Source organism: Setaria viridis, chromosome 4, assembly GCF_005286985.2.
Source record: "Setaria viridis chromosome 4, Setaria_viridis_v4.0, whole genome shotgun sequence".
NCBI classification, from domain to species: Eukaryota; Viridiplantae; Streptophyta; class Magnoliopsida; order Poales; family Poaceae; genus Setaria; species Setaria viridis.
Genome location: NC_048266.2, coordinates 19,960,027 through 19,979,011, shown reverse-complemented (window position 1 = coordinate 19,979,011; position 18,985 = coordinate 19,960,027). Strand labels below are relative to the sequence as shown.

Sequence of the window (18,985 nt, the reverse complement as noted above, 5' to 3'; positions counted from 1 at the left end):
CTTCAAGGCAACAACTCATAATGACTACTCGAGCTAACAGCTCGACTACCGACTTCAAAATACATCAGTCTTAACTCAAGATTTATCAACTCAACAAGGATCACTGCCATGGTACACAATTTCCGTCAAGTAATTCTTTACTCAAAACTGAAGATACATCATCAAGATTACATGCGAGTATTAGTACTCGGAATACACAAAGACTACAAGCAACTACCTACTAGCGGGCTGTATTTAAGCCTCAGGCTTTTACTATATCACAAGGCCACTCAGGTCTGCCGACCACAATGGGAAGGGCCTACATGCAAGGAAGCTGTGCAAAATGTAGCCATATCCAGGTCCTCTACCCAAGGCAACGCTAGGAACTCCTACATCGCCACTGCCTTGACAGTGGCAACGATGAATCCCACGCGACACGCCTAGAGGGAACCAAGGCTGCTCTTTGGCTAGCCTTGTGGAGCCAATCCACTCTACGGCCACACCTCCACCTCTAAGAGAGAGGGATAAAGACCACGGCACTCATCACCCATCACCCGCGAGTTCCAGCGCGTACCCCACTGGATCACGAGATGCAAGATGAGGCGCGCGATGAAACCTCCTACGAGAATTCTTCTAGCATCGCGGTTATCCCTACGAGCACAGGAGTCTGTGGAGGGAAGGTGGCCTCAATCTACGAGGAATCTTCTAGCACCGGTGCACTCTTTGGTGGCTCTCTACACTCAAACAACAGCAACCGAAGGCAATCCATTGCTACTCAGAAACTTGATTCGGGTCGACCTCCAGAAGGACCTATTTATAGCCGAAGAGCTGCAACTACCACCTACCCAAGAGTTACTGTGCGCCCGTGATCAATGAGTCTGACGACTTCTGACTCTGTCCACCCGTGCATCCACAAAGGATGAGTACAGTACACCCGTGCACCCTCAAAAGTAGAGTACCCGACAGCATCGCGACTACTCGACACTCAGAACTACTCTAAGCCAAGCACGGCCTACGCGCACATCATTGTCTCGGGGGCTTGGAATACTCCGACCCTCTGCTCAGGGGTCGGGCGCACCCGACCCTAGGACTTAGGGTCGGGCGAGGCGGAGCTCCTCCCTCAAGGGGTCGGGCTTAGCCGACCCCGGGACTTTGGGTCGGGCAAGACAGAGTAAAACTACTCTTCGCAAGACAACCACTCCAAGCAACAAAACAATGGGCAAGCATTCCTTTTTCAAAATATTGTTCAACGCTCAAGGCTCTTCTGGAGAGACAAACTCCAAGATCTTCGACGCGATAGGCTCCGCCTCCTCGAGGTACTGCGCATATGCTTCTTCTGTGCAGTTGCGAGCCACGCCGTCACCAGTCGTCGCCAAGTCTACCCTCGAGTAGTAGGACTTCACAACTGCAAGGACAGCTTTGCAGAGTCCCACCACTTTACTCGGGGCAGCCTTCAATCGCTCGACTAGTGATTGCAGCCCTACACCTTCTTCCACGGGGGCTATGGCGTTCACCAAGTCTTCAGCTGCTACAGTCAGCTCCTAGAGTTCGCCTCGGAGTCTTCCTATGGTCTGGGCATGATCCCTACATGCCACCATGGCCATGGCAAGCATCACGCCATTCTGCATCTTCCTATCCCGCTGATGCTCGCAAGCAGCCTGTGCTTCCATCAGCGCGGCCCGAAGACGTTCAGCTTCATCCGCCACTCGATCGTGCGCGTTTCTCCAGTCGAGGACTTGGCTCCTTGCAGCCGCCTCTTGCCTCTTGAGCTCTACAAGACAAACAAGTTCAACCACAGCCGACTACAATCGGACATACTCGGAGTATGCAAAGTACTCACCTTGATACTTTTTGTTCAGAGACTTGTAGCGGCTCTCCAGTTTTTGCTGCAGGACTGCGTGATCCGAACGTTCCACAGCAAAAGACTTCGCTCCAACCTCGTGAACCCTCAGAGCTTCTGTCAGTCGCGCACATTCCTGCTCCCATTGATGACTTCGTTCCTGAAGGGTCCGAGTATGCAAGGCAATACGATCAGTTAAAAGCCTCACAATTACTTGATCTATGTGACAACTCAAAGGAAATTCACCTGGAAGCTCCGGAAAACATCGACGGCCCTCTAGAACTCTGAGTCAGATGGCAGGCTGAGCACTGGTCTTTGAGTACTCTCCGCAAGATGAGGAGCTGTACCCAAAGTGGCACCTACAACATTTATCATCAGTCAACTGCTTGCCACGACTACAATAACAGGACTACAGAAACATACCTGGAGCAGTTGCCTCTTTGGCTTTTTCGACACCCACTACAGCCAGAGATCCGTCAGTGGATGTTGATAAGGCAGCACTTCCCGAACCCGACGCGGCGGCGGGAACTTCCACCGAACGGATGATGTCTTGGAGCATGGACATGGTAGCTCCAAGGCGACCGGCGTCGACTTCGGGTACCTCCTCAACAATTAAATCCTCCAAGGGAGCAGAAAATGTAGTCGGGGGATCCGACTCTACCCCTGCCTCCACAGGTATAGTTTCCTCCGCATCCCTGCATCAAGAAACGTCATTATACGACTTCAAGACAACTTAAAGATATACACCAGATAAGCAAGCTCACCGAGTTGAGCGTGGCGGAAATCACACACGTTTCTTCTCGACAATAGGTGGCCGAGTAGTCAGTGCCACAGGAACAGCCGCCGGCGCTGTCTTCTCGCAAAGACCTGTAAAGCAGAAGTCAAGACTACAATGCAACTCAGAAACGAAACTAGTCGGGACAGAACGCTTACCACTGGCGATCATGCTGGACAACAAGGCGCCAGTAGCGACTACTGGTGACACCTCCTTTGCAACACCCGCTGCTCCAGCGGGCAACCCCAGGACCGCCTAGTCAGTAACGGGAAGCGTGGCGGCCGACGGAGCCGGTGCGGATAGCTCGGGGGCTACTCCAACTTCTGTTGATGGCACCCTCTCTGGCACCATATCAACAGACACATTACCAACGTCCGGGTCGGTCACGACTACTTCTTCAGAAGCAGCCTCATCATCACCAAGCGCCGTGTCAACAGCCTTTATGAACAAGACAAATTAGTCACAACAATAGAAAGTTCAAATTCATCAGCTACAGATGAGTTCACGACTACATACCTTGGTACCTCGAGACTTCTCAGGGGTTGAAGAAGACTTAGCCGCAAACATCTTGCGGACTACTCTGCGTTTCTTCATAGGAGGAGAGGGTTCGTCCTCTGACTCCTCAGCAACAGTTTCTGACTCTTCTTCCGACTGCGCCAAGTAGCCGGCAAGAACTCGAGACTACAAAAAAAAAGTCAATATTAACAACAAATATCACACAAGTCAAAAAGTACAAGTCAGGTGCAAAGACATACCACTTCTGGCTCATACCAGGCATCGTACTGACGAAGAGCCGCAGGGATTACTGGTACTCCCTGATAGTTCCTGAAGAACTTGGCCAACAGCGCCTCTACATCATCATCAGATATATCCTCATCGAACATACGCGATGGATCCTTAAGACCTGTGTACTCAGTTCTCGAGTGAGCACGTTTTTGAAGCGGCTGGACTCTTCTCTTCAGAAAGCTGGCCGCCACATTGATCCCAGTTAGACCGAGTGCCTTCAACTCGGTAATTCGCTGCATCAAGTGGTCAAGATTGAGGGTGTCTTTGGGTTCGCTCACCTAGTTTTCTGCATGCTTGGGCGCGTGACCAGTCACCACAGGCAAGCGAGGATCATGGTTCCCGATGTAGAACCACCTTTTCTTCCACTCCCCATGGGAGTCAGTCAAGATATACTCAATATATGCGCCCGAGTTCCTGAGTTGGAACCCGACGCCTCTAAAGACTTCTGTCCTTTGAGCACTCAGCTGAGGCTTACAGCGGAACAGTTTCCTAAACAACTTGAGACTTGGAGGAACTCCCAAATACACTTCGCGGAGGTGTACAAAAATCGACATATGCAGTACACCATTGGGGTTCAAATGCACAAGTTGAAGCTTATAGTACTCGAGAATACCTCTGAAGAAGTCGGAGGTGGGCACTGCCAACCCCCTCTCCACAAAGTGTGCGAGCATCACTGTCTCGGCCGGATGTTCCTCAAATTGCCACGCATTTGGAAATGCGGGGCGCCACTCAAGTATCTCGTTCGGCTGAAGAAGCTTGGCATCGACTAGTGCTTGCACGGCCTCCTCCTTCATCACCGAATGCTGCCACGTCAGTCCAGGCGGCGGCAACGCAGTCTGATTTGTTGGCCCCACCTTCGGCGCCGGCAGCACCAGTTCCTTCCCTTTCTTGGACTTCACCTTGCCCGCCGCCGGAGCCTTGCCTGCCGCCGGAGCCTTACCCTGGATCTTCTCGGGTTTCTTGCCCATCTTCTTGGTGTGCATTCGCCGATGACAACCTCAGCAACAGGCACTCACTCTCGAATCTCTCTCAAGGGAGAATAATGGCGGTGGTGGCACTGGGCAATTGCGGCGGTGCAAACGTGGAGCAGACGCGCAGGGGAGGAAGGAAAGCAGATCTGAATACTATTGGGGGTAAACCTAACCGAACGGGGGCCCTCCAGTTTTATCTCCGCCACCTCCGGATTCCAAGCGTCAGTTACGCAACGAATGGATTTTAAGAGGATTAATTGCCTTAAACACCCAACGGCTACTCTTTTCAATGGATTGCTGACCACTTCAACGACAGAGATCGCCTAAGTGCTCAGGGGCTGCGGGTACTGTACCCAATGGTCAGTTTTTTCTTTTTCAAGATTTCAAGGGTAAAACAGACAAAAAGCTGGATTGACCCTAAGCCTGACTCCTCGACTAAACCTAAGGCTCAGGGGCTACTCCATATGGAGTGCGATTGACATCGCACTACCATATAAAAATTCTCGGAACAGAAACAACTCGAAGGAACAAGAAGAGTACCTTCCAGCCACGCGACAGTACTCGAGCACTTCGGTCCGCAACCTCTACGACGAACTACTCGGATAGTGCCCGCAGTGCCAGAGACTGTGGCGCACGACTACAAAGTACTCAAGGGCTTGTCGGGTATGCACCCCAGGCCCACGAGTAGACCTTGGACACGATCAGGACAAAGGATAGGCATATCCCACTCGGAACTAGTCAAGTACGTGTATGGAAAATTACTCGGGTCTTACCGAGTAGAACTCTGTAATAGTACTCGACTAGGACTCAGACTTGTAACCCTGCCCTCCCGTGTATATAGGGACGGGCAGGGACCCCCCTCAACAACAACTCCAGTTCATCCAAAATCAATACAAACCAACACACAGGATGTAGGGTATTACACGATCTAGCAGCCCGAACCTGTCTAAATCGTGTTCCTTGCGTCACCATTGATTCCTTGATTCTCAACGATCCTTACCGCACAAAAGACCACCTAGGGTACCCCCTAGGCGGGTTGCTAGTCTAAAACACTGACAGGGTCTCTCCAATTGATTTAGTAAGTTCTTTCATCTCAGTTTCCTCAAGCTCCTTTGAACATACCGAACTAAAAAACCTGTTGAGCTCGATCAATGGGATCACTACTTCTTAAGGCAATATTTGGCGCACCACCAAGGGTAAAAGTTTTTGTAATATAACATGGTAGTCATGACTTTTAAGTCTAGCAACCTTAAAACCATTGACATTAACACATCTCTTGATATTTGAGGCACAAGCATCAGGCATCTTAACACCTTGAAGAAAATTGCACAGAATTTCCTTCTGATCATCACCTAACTTGTACAACGTTGGTGGCAAAGTGTATTTTCCTTTATCATCGAACAATATATGTTGATCCTGCCTTATACCCAATTCTTGCATATCGAGTATAGCCTTCTCACCGTCCTTACTTTTACCAGCCAAATCAAGCATAGTCCCTAGCAAGCTCTCACATATATTCTTCTCAATATGCATCACATCGAGATTATGGCGTATGAGCAGATAATCCCAGTAAGGAAGGTCAAAGAAAATACTCTTCTTCCTCCAGTTGTGCCATCAATTATCTTCATCGCGCTGCTTCCTCTTCCTCGAAGTAGTCGCTCAAAAAGTGACTTGCTCAAAACTCTTGTACTGCTCCACTACTTGTGCACCACTGAGGGGCACTAGAGTCTCCCTCATTTCTACCTTGTTATTGAAGCTGACCTTGTTCCTCCACCATCTGTGGTTCATAGGCAAGAAATGACGATGGCCCATGTAGCAATGCTTTGAACCATATTTTAACCATAAGTAATCAGTATCCTTGTGGCAACAAGGACAAGCAAACCTGCTTTTTGTGCTCCAACCAGACAACATCGCATATGCAGGAAAATCATTAATTGTCCAAAGTAGCATTGCACGCAGAGTAAAATTTTCTTTTTTTCCGCATCCCAAGTATCAACTCCATTGTCCCATAGCTCTTTAAGCTCATCGATCAGAAGCTGCAAATATACATCAATGTTAATTCCTGGAGATTTAGGCCCACGAATTAGCATCGACATCATCCAATACGATTGTTTGAAGCACAACCAAGGAGGCAGGTTATAAGGAATTAGGATCATTGGCCATATAGTGTAAGTCACATTCAACATCCCAAATGGATTGAAGCAATCCGATGCAAGTCCCACCCTAAGATTACGTGGATCACTTGCAAATGCAGTATACTTGGCATCTACGTGCCTCCATGCCTTTGAGTTAGCTGGGTGCCGCACTTTCCCATCTTCAACCAATTCTTCCTTGTGCCAACGCATATGCGCCGATGTGATCTCGTTCATATATAATCTCTACAGTCGAGGAATAAGTGGAAAATACCTCAGTATCTTACGAGGTAAGAGCTTCTTCTTTACTCCACCAGTGCCATCACCACCACACTCTAAATATGTATCTTTCCACTTACTCTCCCCACATTTTGGACATGTGTTCAGCTTCTCGTACTCTTCTCCACAGAATAACACACAGTCATTAACACAAGCATGAATCTTTTGGTAGTCCAAGCCAAGGTCTCGAACTACCTTTTGAACTTTGTCCAGGGTATCTGGGACACAATGGTCCTTGGGGAGCACATAGCAGAATAATAACAGTACTTGCTCTAGAGCATTGTTGCTAATACCGAACATGCACTTAATCTAATATAGCCTCATAATAAAAGATATTTGGGTAGCCTCCTTGCAACCTGGGTATAGTTCTTTTCTAGCTTCTTCCATTAACTTGAACAATTTCCTTGCTGACTCATTTGGCTCCTCAATATTACCACCTCTAATTTCACCATGTATGGCACCACTAATTAACGATGAAAGCAGTTTATTAGATGCGACGCCATCATCATGATCACCTTCTTCACCTTCACAAACATCCCGGTCATCATTGTCCACAACAATACGTTTAGCAGATCTGCCAGTATGATGCTGTTTTTTGTAATACAGATCAAACCCTCTGGTATTCAAGTGCAACTCAACAACTTCTTTATTTTGATATGCCATGCGACAACATCCTCTACATGGACAGAGCGCAGTCTGTCCAGGAAAGGTGCCATCAAAGGTATCTTCAATGAATTTAGCAACTCTGTTTTGCCACGCAGCATCTGTATGTGACAATTCCATCCAACTACGATCCTCATGATCATGTGCCATATTGCAAAAAACCCAACTAATAATTTAAGCACAGGTTTGTACTACTATACAACTCCTGAATAACCTGCATAAAATATAGGTTCCTTCATCGGTATTATTACTACCAACAAGTATTATAAAAACTGAATGAATATATATACTAATTGAAGAACTCAAGTTTATTAGCATGCACATTAATTGCGATAGATCTGGATCGATTTTATACCTTGCATTGAGAGGATGGAATCGGACAATGCCCGTGTCATCCCGCGTCTAGAGATCGTGGAGGACTAACAAGGGAACTCTTCCTTGGCACTCGGCAACTCGCGCGCTAGGGAAGGCGACGGCAGGCGGCGATCGCGCAATGAAGGCAACATCACACGAAGAAGAGGAGGTGTCGTGTGAAGAAGGAGGGGAGGCGACTCTAGGAGATAGATCAGGATTAGACCTCTCAGCTCGTGAAAGAAAGGCCTGCCATATGTTTGGGTCAAAATAAAGGCCCACCAACATAACCAAGCTGGCGGCACCCACAAACTTATCTATTACAACCACGCGTTCCCCTACATTGCAACGACTATATATTATTGCAATAACACCTTCTGTCTAGCAACGATTCGAGTGTTTGTTGTTATAACCAAGATTTCTTTTGCAACAATACCATTTTTGTTGCTATATCTAATACTAGTTGCAACGATACATACTAGTGTTGCACTATCTAAGACTCATTTACAACATTATTTATTTTTGTTGTTGTAACCAAGATTTCTTTTGCAACAACATCATTTTCGTTGTAATAACCAAGATTTCTTTTGCAACAACACTATGTTCGTTGTTATATTTAAGACTCTTTTGCCGCACGATAGTACTTATCACAACGTGTTATAATCGTTGTAATATGGACAATTATTGCCACCACTATAAAATAGTGTGGCAATAACGTCGCCGCAATTATAACCAACATATATTCGTTGTGATATAGAGTACCTATTACAACCACTAAAATTGTAATCACAACGCTATAAAAATGATGGCAACATGGCACCCTATTACAACAAATAAGGACTATTGTCGTAATAAACCCTACAAAAATCGTCTGTTGCAAAAAAAAAAACTATGGCATTAGTGACAAAACCTTTTAGTATTGTCACGTGGGGAAGTCTCGTGGCCATCCATGGAGTTTTTTGACCAGGTGATTGGCCCTTGTGTGGGCATTCCGTCATGAAGGGCTCGAATGAGGATTACAAAAAGCGTGAGCTTTCGGATACCTTGGTAAAAATTCATCGTGCTGAGAGTTTATATTTTCTATCTCATTTACCTTGCACATTACATATTACACTTTTATTTCTATATTTATGTTTCCTAGTATTGTTATGTGTGAGCTTGTAGGATAGAAACATAGGGTGCAAAACTTTTATGCACTAGGGATAGCAACATGTAGAAAAACCAAGTGCACACCTGAATAGAATTGGAATATATTTTTATATGTGCTTGGAGCCTTGGTTTTTAGAAACCTAATTTACCCTCCCCTATTAAGGTGTCATGGTCGCGGTCCCTACAACTTGGATAGCTCGATGGTGTTATTCTTGTTGCGCTTTTAGAGAAACTTCAAGAGTATCCAAAAAATTCTTCCCTAAAATTATGCATTAGGGGCTCTTCCAAAAATATTTTCCCACAAAAACATATCAACCCACAGCAGATCGCTAATAACTAGCTCCCAATATTTCAAAACATGCCACATCATCGTAATTGGGCCTAGCTGGTCACCTACCCCTCACGCACGCACCTCCCCCTCGCGATCTGCAGCGTCGTGCCTTTGCGGCGTCTGGTCGGGCTCCGAGCCCCTATGTGGCAGCGCAGGCGTTGCTGCCGTTTGCTACCCAGCTACTCTCCTCCGCCCATGAGGGCGCTGGCGCCTACCCCCAGCTCGTCGAGGTCGCCATCAAGCGCATCCCTCGCTGACGGCCGTGAGGTCGCCATCAAGCGCATGGGGAATCTACTGATTTTTGTGCCATCATCAAGCCAACCGGAGACAGGATTGATTAGGAAGCACTTGGAAAGCTCGCCGTACTGCAGCCGCTAGGAGCCACGGCAAGTGGGAAACCGGCGGCAAAGTACATCCACGTGATCCGAACGGAAGCGAAAAAGCTCACCGTCGGCAAGGCTTATGAAGGTGCGGTCATTCAGGCAGGCAAGGGGCCGCGCCGGAGGTAGGTGGGGCTGCTGCCGCCGCTCGGCGAGGTGCCATTGGTGGCAGACGCTCCTAAAGTGGAGGCTGTCGATGTGGCATGACGGCAGCAGGCGCAGGATGAGTTCCGACCACGACAATGGGTGTCGTTTCCCCAGCCGATCCATGACACACACCATCGAGGTCGCCATCAAGCGCGTGGAGCGGCACAACCCCGGCGCCATGTCATCCTCCTCCGCCATGGTGGCGGCAGCGCGGAGCGCCAGCAACCACGAGGTGGCCTTCATCTCCAAGCTGGCTCTGCTCTTCCGCGTGAACCATAAGGATTTTTGTTCAGTGCGCTGGAATCGGGGGAGATTGGGGAAGGACCGGACTCCCGCATATATGCGGGGCAACGGAGGTGTTTTTGACGTCCGTGTATTTTTACGGGAAGGATGGGGAACTGTTGGAGGTAATTTTTTTTGTTTTTCTCTAAATAAGGTTTGGGACAATTTTAAGGGAGTTTTTGAGTTGCTCTCAAGGAGAAAACCTATGGAAGCCCCTAAAAGCTTGTGCTTGATATGGAACCCATTAGCTCAGAGTTGGAGAATGGATTACTACTAAAAATTACTCGACCTTCACATGGGTCAAGGTGGAGTGATAGCCTTGTGCGGGTGCTGTAAAGAGAACAAAGGAAGGGGTGGTGACTCTTTGATACCCAGAGAAAAAAAATCAGGTTCCTTTCCTTCTCTTTACTTTACGCAAAATAACATTTCTACAAAAATTGTGCTAGTGTAAGGTTGGAATAAGGTTACAAAACTTCTCTGTGTTAGTCTAGATACACTTTCTTGCTAGGCACATGGGTGAATTTGGTTAAGCGGTAGGATTACATCTCTACGATAAAAAATTATAGATGCCTAATTCAATCCTTTCTTTTTGGCATCTTGATCCTTGCACTCCTTCCGGAGTACAACCTTCTACAAAGAACAATTTGACTGCCCCAATCATGTCATCCTACATGTACTCCAAATTTCTTTGAAAGAAACAGATCGAAAAACATCTTATCCAGAGCCTTTCAGGATGCTAATTTGGAAGAGTGTGTCCCCAATCTCATCAACAGTAGAAAGGTCTACATAGCTTGTCATTCAAATTATCAGTAATGCACCTTTCAAACAAATGCACTACCGCCTTCGGGCGTACATCATGATCTATATTGAAAATGTTCTTAAAATATTGCTGAGCTATGTTTTCGATACCTGTTTTCGTCTCAACATGAAATGCATCCTCCCATCTGAGTTTTCTAATCTTGTTTTTCCTTGATCTCCAAGAAGCCCTCTGATCAAACAACTTAGTATTTCAATCTCCCTTCCTAAGCATTTTCTACTATATAAGAAGAACCGACTGTACAACCGCATTTACTAAGTCATGTTCATAAGCTCTCGAACAATATTAACCGTTTAAATACCATTACCTTCTTGTCAAGAAAAGATGACCTTCAAACAAGGATAATTAATAACACAAAAAAATATTCTGCTTGTCTCAAATGACAAGTTCTAGTGACCTTCAAACATGGTATTTAAGCAAAAGCTGATTGTATAATTTTTTTTCTGCAGCGTACCAAAACCTCTGACGCTTCCTCCAACGCTTCTAGGAGCCATTGGAACATCCGATGGTGCCGTTTTCCTTGATTTCTTTGCCTCATTGCATGCACCATAGATACTGTCACTTGGTTTCTTCGGTTCATTGCATGCACCAAAGATACCGTTACTTGGATGATCCTTCTAATTGGTATCCAAACATCCCATATGACCCGAACTAAAAATTAATCCATTGCAATCCCTAAGTTCATTAGTCCATTGCAGTCCCTAAGTTCATGGGTTGCCGTAGTTTCTTTGATAAAAAACATTATGATCAGAATCTGAACTGACGAACACTATGAACCTTCTATTCAAGCCAAAAAAAAAAAATTTCGATAACTTGAATGAGCCACTAGTTGTATCACCAAAACAAGTATGAGGAAGGGTGACCTTTTCGGATAGATTAATCTTGGGCCAACGCAACATGATCAGAAACCAAAACTGAACTGATGACGATGACCATGATCCTGATTTCATTAACAATGGAGAGAAAACCCACGAAAATAGATAAACTAAGTTTGGTACCATCACATTCATGTACAACTTACAAAATACAATCCAATGTGAGTCTTACATATGGAGCCTAAGCCACATGCTGCACTTAGACGGTATTTACCAATTCAGGTTATCTTTGTGGCGATACAGAGCAAATATCATTCCCCCCCTTGATTCCATCCGTTCCAAGAATTCAGAAGAATCTTGGACCAAAAGCTCTTTTACAGGTACTGATTTGTGATTGACATCAGATAAGATCGATTTGGCCACCCTCGACCAGGCCCTTGATGGACTTGTACCGAAGAACATACAAGTCGTTGGCAACCAAGTCCACAACCTCCTCTCCACTGCATCGAAGCATCACAGGTAAGCAAAGCATGCAACAGTGCAAATCAAGAATTGAAGTGTGCCTGGGCACTTACATGTCATCTAGCTGGAAGGCTCCAACGTCGCTCTTAGTCTTGCAGAAGACAAAGGTGTCAAGCTGAGGCTCTGGCACTAAACAAGGCATTTCAAATCGAAATCAAATTAGAAGTTGGTCTATTACATGGATATTCCTAAATTCCACAACTTAAGAAATAAAAATTCAAAAGCATTCACTTTTTCAGAAATACGGAAGAATTGTTTATTTACTCTTGAACTTTGCCTCAAAGTGAAGCAAAAAAAGGCTTGTTCTAGAAAACGTGAAGCTAGGTTTCTGTTCTAGCTATGCCTACGCCCTATAGTGATCATCTCCAAAAGCTGTGTTAGATGTTTGTGACTGCAGACATGTTAGTTAACTCTTTCGTGAAGAAAGTTAATTATTAATTGAATGCTTTCTTCAAAAGTGTTTCTTAACCAAATGCACAACAGTTCATTAGAGGATTGGTAATTTTCATCATGCAACAGGCCGACAGCTTTACAGATTTAAAGATTCTGAACATGGATCCTTGGGCATTGGGGAGACATGAGAACCTAGTTATTATGCTAGAAAGATACACTGACATTTGTGCCTGGTCGGGTCTCTCCTTGATCACTCTCTGGAGTGTAACTTTATACAATTGCAGATTATCATTTTGTGACCGCATCACGAACTCTCAGTTCGTTTCTTTCCATTAGGCTACTGAAATTAAGATTATGATGCATCCAAATGTGATTAATCAAATAGAAACGTGTCCCTATGCATTAGTTTACAGATTCAAGCATTAGTTACGCATCAATGGATGAGGTCATTAGGATAATAAGAATACTGTCAGAACAGCAAATTTCAACCTGATAAGGACAAGGCAGTCTAAAATTCAGAATCAAATAAAATTGTCATGCTTCATGGCAACCTGGTGGGAACATATTGATAATTTGGGGATGGAAGTCCCAAGATGCGGTAGGTAATCAGAACCATCACATGAGGGCAAGAGGCATTCTTATACCCGAGCTGCTATTAACTTGAAAGCTAAATTTTGTTATGTAGGAACGCTACTTTTGAGTACAACTAATGACCAGATTTCCCAAAGATACTTTGTACCAACTATCAGGCCGCCCAACTCAAAAAAAATGGTGAAACTTATATTACCAACTATTCACATCCAGCAGCCTATGCAAAATATGTAATGACTGAAGCTGCAAACGACAGAAGCAGTACGGCAACAGGACAAGGAACTCCAAAATTTGGCAGATCAAGTGAAGGGTACATACCCATGTCATCCTCAGTGCTCGATAAGGACTGTCTGGTAACCGAGTCATAGCCATACGGCAGCTTCGACAGCACCGACTGTTCGAGATGCTTCTCCATGATCTCAGAGCAACTAGTGACAGATCAAACACAAGAAATTGGTTCCCATCAGAATCATCTAGTTTCACAAGCCAATGCAAAATAATTGGGGCAAATGCCAGTCGCACAGTCAGAAGATACCTCTTAGCGAACCGGCACTCCTGCAGCGACAGCCGGCTGAGGAGGTCGTCAGACCTGGAGATATGCATCGTGTACTTCTCGATCTATAGCCAGCAAGTAATCAAACTGGCAACAATTCGGTAATTACAATTACAATTGGTCAGTTTTAGCGAACAGATTGGGATTTGATGCGACTGACCTTCTGCAGACGGAGGCGGAGGTAGGAGCGCAGGAGGAAGAGCGTGCGGTCGAGGTCCATCTGGTAGAGCGAGACCACCAGATCGTCGACACCGCTGTCGGCGAAATCGTCCAGCGTCTCCTCCTGGTGGCATCGCAGTAGCGAATCCGCATCAGACCCAGACAAGTAATAGAGGGAGAGGAGGAGGGACGGCGAGAAGAAGAAGAAGCAAAGGGCGTACGAGGAGCTGGATCTGCTCGCGGACGCGGGAGACGAGTGGGGAGTCGAAGCGGAGGATCTCTGGCGCCGCCTTCTCGTTGCGCCAGGCTCGCTTGAGCAGCTCCACGTCCGTGGTCGCCGCCTCGGCCGCGGACGCCACCGCGGATTTGTCAGGGTGTCCCTCGTTCACGGACTCCGAGGTGAAGAGGAAGGTGTCAACTGCGGCCATCTTTTCTGATCTGCAGCAGGCAATACAAATGTTTAGTTACAGACAATATGGTAGAAAAAATCGCTCAGGCAAAGTAAAAATTACTGCAACCAAACAAATTCGTGATCAACAAAGCAGAGATTGATATGCTTATATACATAAGACCAATAACTAATCTATTTGTTGAAATGTTTATACATCACACTGACAGGACAATCTGGATTCTTAGCAAACACAGTAGGCCAGAATACTTTACCGAAATTTGTCCTATTGTCTCATGCAGTAAAAGGAAATATAAAAAGGAAACATTAGTCTAATAAACAAGCAACAAAAAGGGCATCTTTGTATCTTATGGCCATGAAAACCTTCTGTTTTGTTGGCACATAACAAGACCACACACTCCAGGCTGAGAGATTCGTCATGCAAAGTAAACTAAATTCCTCCAATAAAAAGTTTGGCATTTCTGATCCGCCGGCACAAGAGTATGGTCCATATGTGTGGCTAGTGGATGAAAGGCACAAGGAATTCTACGAGTGACAAGAACCATTCACTACCCGTTCCAAACAGGCGGGTACGAAAGAAACCCCCATCTCTAACTATCGGATTATAGCAAAAGAAAAAGGAAACATTTCGCGGTACATATAACAAAAAAAAACGCAAACCTGTTATGGGAGCACCAATCTTGTACGCTGATGGCTAGAAATGCGCAAGACGCGCGCGCGCAAGACTACCATCCGAGGCACGAAGCAACCAGGCAAACCATTGCCAGCGCGGCGGATCAAGAACCACCCTGGCTCCCCGAGAAAACAAGATACTAGTACAAAACAAAAGGAAAACCCTACGGCGGGCAAACCCCACCGAACTCAGAGCAGAACGGCGGACCGACGGCGAGAGCGGCGGGGACGGAGGGGATGCTCACCTGCGGCGGCGGCGCGGGGTGGTCGGGCGGATCCGATCAGATCCGGCGGAGGGGGAGACGGGAGGAGGCGGGGTGGATGAGGATGAAATGGTAATAAGTTGGGGGTGCTCGTCTCAGATCCGACCCGGCCGCAGCGCACGCCGAGCTGGGCCGCGCGCCGGCCCATTTATAGCTCCCCCGCGCCGGCCGGCGGGGTTGCCCGCCGTCGGATTGGATGCTGTGCTCGTGGTAGGGCCGGCCCGTGGTGCTCGGGCCTTAGTGCCGTGTCTGGACCGCCATTTCGGCCCGCAGTGCTATCACAGGCACGGCACGCTTAATGGGCCGGCCCGCATAAGGCACGACTCAGACATTGAGAGACGTTGGATCCCCCTCCCGTGCTCCATCCGACCGTTAAATCTGACCGTTGGAGGGGGAGCGGATATAAGCCGCGGCCGCAGCGCCCATCCCCCATCCCTAACCCTAGCTCATTTGTGCAGCCACTCTCTCTCTTCGCTCGCTCTCCTCTCTGGACTCTAGCTCTCTCCCTCTCCTCTACGACTCCGATGTGCGACTTTCCTCTCCATCCCCCGACCTTCTCTCTTCTTCTCCCCCTCCGGTGGCCTCTTGACCTCTTGGGGCGCCGCTGCACGACCATGTATACCCTATCCCCTATTCTTGATATCGCTTCGCGTCGTCCTACTCGTCATCTCCATGTCGGCCTCGCCAAGTCCTGCGTCGTCCTCGCCGGATTCGTGGTCAAACTCGCCGAATCCGTAGTCGACCTCGCTGGATCCGTGCTTCGTCGACATCGCCGGTGACCCCGGTGCTCCGGCTGTCAAGGTAGGAGAACCTAACCCTAACCCTAACCCTAACCCTAACCGTAACTCTAACTCAATCAGTCAATCCCTAACCCGAACCGTGATCTGTACTAACTAACTCTTGTTTGTGTGCAGCCGTTAAGGAATCGGGGCGTCGGCGTGTGACGAGACGGTTGAGGGCAGGTCGAACCAAGAGAGGCGGTTGTGCGGGTTGGCCAGAGATGATGACGAGGACGACCTGCGCGAGGACACCGTAGAGCTTTTCGGTCGTGTGGCTCAAGCTCCCATCGATGACCAAGAAGTGGACGGGGAAGAGAACAACGGTAAGCGCTCACGCCCCTCTACCTCGGCCGTGTGACTCGATTTCAAGAAGCTCTTCAAAATAGTGGATGGTAAGAAGGTGAGGTATGGAGCTAAATGCATCCATTGCTCTAAGGAATACTCTGAGCGCTCTAGTGGTGGCACTGGTCACCTCACCCGCCATAGGGATAAATGCCCTAGAAGGCGTGAAAAAAGTCGCATGTCTTAGTCACAAATCTCTTTTAATCCTTATGGTAGTATTCGTAATTGGGAGTACTGTCCTATTGTTGCTGGTACTCAACTGATTAGATTGCTTGCTAGGCTTGATGTTCCTATCTCTTTGGGTGAATCTGATGCATTTGAAGAATACATTAGAGCTGCTCATAATCCTAAATATGTTTTCAGTATCTAGGCAAACCACCACTAGAGACATGCTCAAATACTTCACTGATTGCAAGGCTAAGCTTGTTGAGATTGTAAATTTTGCTGGTGTTAATTGTGTGTGTCTAACCTCTGATATTTGGTCTGGTAATGCCAAAGAGGACTACCTTAGTGTTGTTGCTCACTACATAAACTCTGATTGGCAACTAGAGAAGAGAGTGCTTGGTCTTAGGTTGATTGATTGTTCACACAATGGTCAAAACATTGCTGATCGTGTTGCATCTATGCTTGATGATTATGGTTTGACAGAAAAAGTGTTTGCTGTTACGTTGGATAATGCATTATCTAATATTTCAGCCATGCAAAAACTTAGACCTGTTCTTTCTAAATATCTTGGTATTGAAGTTGTGGTTGATGATAGGGATGAATTAGACAATGCAGTTAATTCTTTGTTCTTGCATGAGTGTTGTGCATGCCATATTATCAATCTGATTGTTAAGGAGGCTCTAACTGCTCTTAAGCCATTGATTGAGAAATTTAGAATTGCAATATCTTTCTTAAACTCATCTAACCAGAGAATTGCTGCATATATTGCATTGTCACTGGTATTAGGCCTAGAAAGTTTAGCTGGACATGGAAGTTAGGTGGAATTCTACATATCTAATGCTTAAGCATTTGTTTCCTCATAAGTCCCCATTCACTACTTTCATCATTGCTCAATATCCTAGGGCTGAAGGTGATCAATTACTTTTGACTGTTGATAATTGGGTTATGGCAGAAAAAGTGCATAGATTTTTTGAACTGTTTTATGATGCTGGTGTGTACTATCCTACATCTCCACTTATGATTCATTATCTTGTTAAGATTGTTATGCACTTAAAGAATTATGCTAATGATACTCACATGAGACATGTGGTTCAACCTATGATAGACAAATATAATAAATACTGGAGGGACATACCTTTGCTTTATTCTTTTGCATTCATCCTGAACCCTAGAGCTAAAACGAAAGGTTTCAATAGAGTACTTAGGAGGTTGGGTACCTGTTGGGGGGAAATATTAACGACTCCTCCCAAGCCCATGGAGACGACAAAATGTAAAGGCCCAGGCCCACCTGAGGTAACAAGGCTAGCGCCGGCCCAACACGGGGAGCAAGGATCACGCTCCGCCTCGCCCGACCCGGCGTCCTAGGGTCAGGCGTCCCCGACCCCCACGAAACCAAGCTCCGCCTCGCCCGACAGCAGGACCGGGGTCGGGGGCATCCGACCCCCCACCGCAGACCTCCGCTTCGCCCGACCCTAAGCATAAAGGGTCGGGCTGGCCCGGGCCCACCAGACAAGTATCCGCCTCGGGCGCGGATCTCATGGGTCCCCCTGTCGATTCCACCATAAATGCACCACAAAGCTGTCAGAAGAAAGGATCTCCGCGCCTCCACGCAACCCATCGCAAGTACCCATGCGCGGCCGCACAGTATCTGCTATAGTGGCTGCGACCTTCTCCGATTGGGCACAAGGCACTCATGAGCTGCACCTCCTAGGGCAGGAAGAAGCCTCGCCTGCTCTCGTGCCCCGCGCGCCCGGTGGCAGGGATGCGACGTACGCTCTGCACAGGCCATCAGCAGGACGGCAAGATCCGCCGCCTCCCCCAGCGGACACGGGGGTCACGACAAAATGCCATCATCGTGTCCGGCGGCTATAGTTGCCGAGGAGGCCGCCGATAGGATGCAGCGGCCGCCACCCCCTTCCGGCTAACGCACCGGTAGAAGCCGAAGGCTGGTGTGGACACCGGCGACCTGGGGACTTGTACCCCCTTCTCGTTATTCTTTTTACTAGCCATGTTTATCTTTTTACTGCTCTCCACACTTGGTCTCACCTGTAACCCCGGTGGCCTCCTCATGCTATAAAAGAGGAATCGGGGGCCGGAGACAAGAAGAGGCTCGAAGGACAACTAAAAGCACCACAATGCTTCCAAGCCAACAGAACACACGCACACACCCTTCTAGAGCATCAGTGCACATCCAAGAGACCTGGGACCGGTTCCCTCTCTCGCACTCCTGTAACCCCTACTACAGAACCCCGCGTGGGCAACACGAGCAGCCCTGGATACTGGATGTAGGGTGTTCCTTTTGCCCGAACCAGTCTAAAACCCGTGTCTCTCACGCCACCATCTGAAGCCTTACGCGCATAAAAGAAATTTACTAGTCTAAGTCTTGACCCGCTAATCTTGACAACGACAGTTGGCGCGCCAGGTAGGGGACCTTTGCGCG

At 47.4% G+C, this 18,985-nt stretch overlaps 1 protein-coding gene across 2 annotated transcripts; it reads right to left on the bottom strand.

Annotated features, from left to right (window-relative positions):
- Nucleotides 1–11,805: 11,805 nt before the first annotated feature.
- Nucleotides 11,806–15,399, bottom strand: LOC117853111 (DNA replication complex GINS protein SLD5). 2 transcript variants are annotated; one of them, XM_034735479.2, is made up of 7 exons: nt 15,242–15,399; nt 14,137–14,353; nt 13,917–14,039; nt 13,739–13,821; nt 13,522–13,631; nt 12,273–12,348; nt 11,806–12,197 (listed from the first exon to the last, which is right to left on the bottom strand). In XM_034735479.2, the coding sequence occupies exons 2-7, from the start codon at nt 14,341–14,343 to the stop codon at nt 12,098–12,100; spliced, it is 699 nt and encodes a 232-aa protein (XP_034591370.1). In that variant the 5' UTR covers nt 14,344–14,353; nt 15,242–15,399; the 3' UTR covers nt 11,806–12,097. The 2 variants fall into 2 exon arrangements, with proteins under 2 accessions (XP_034591370.1, XP_034591371.1); XM_034735480.2 differs by lacking the exon at nt 15,242–15,399 and adding an exon at nt 14,985–15,188.
- Nucleotides 15,400–18,985: the final 3,586 nt, after the last annotated feature.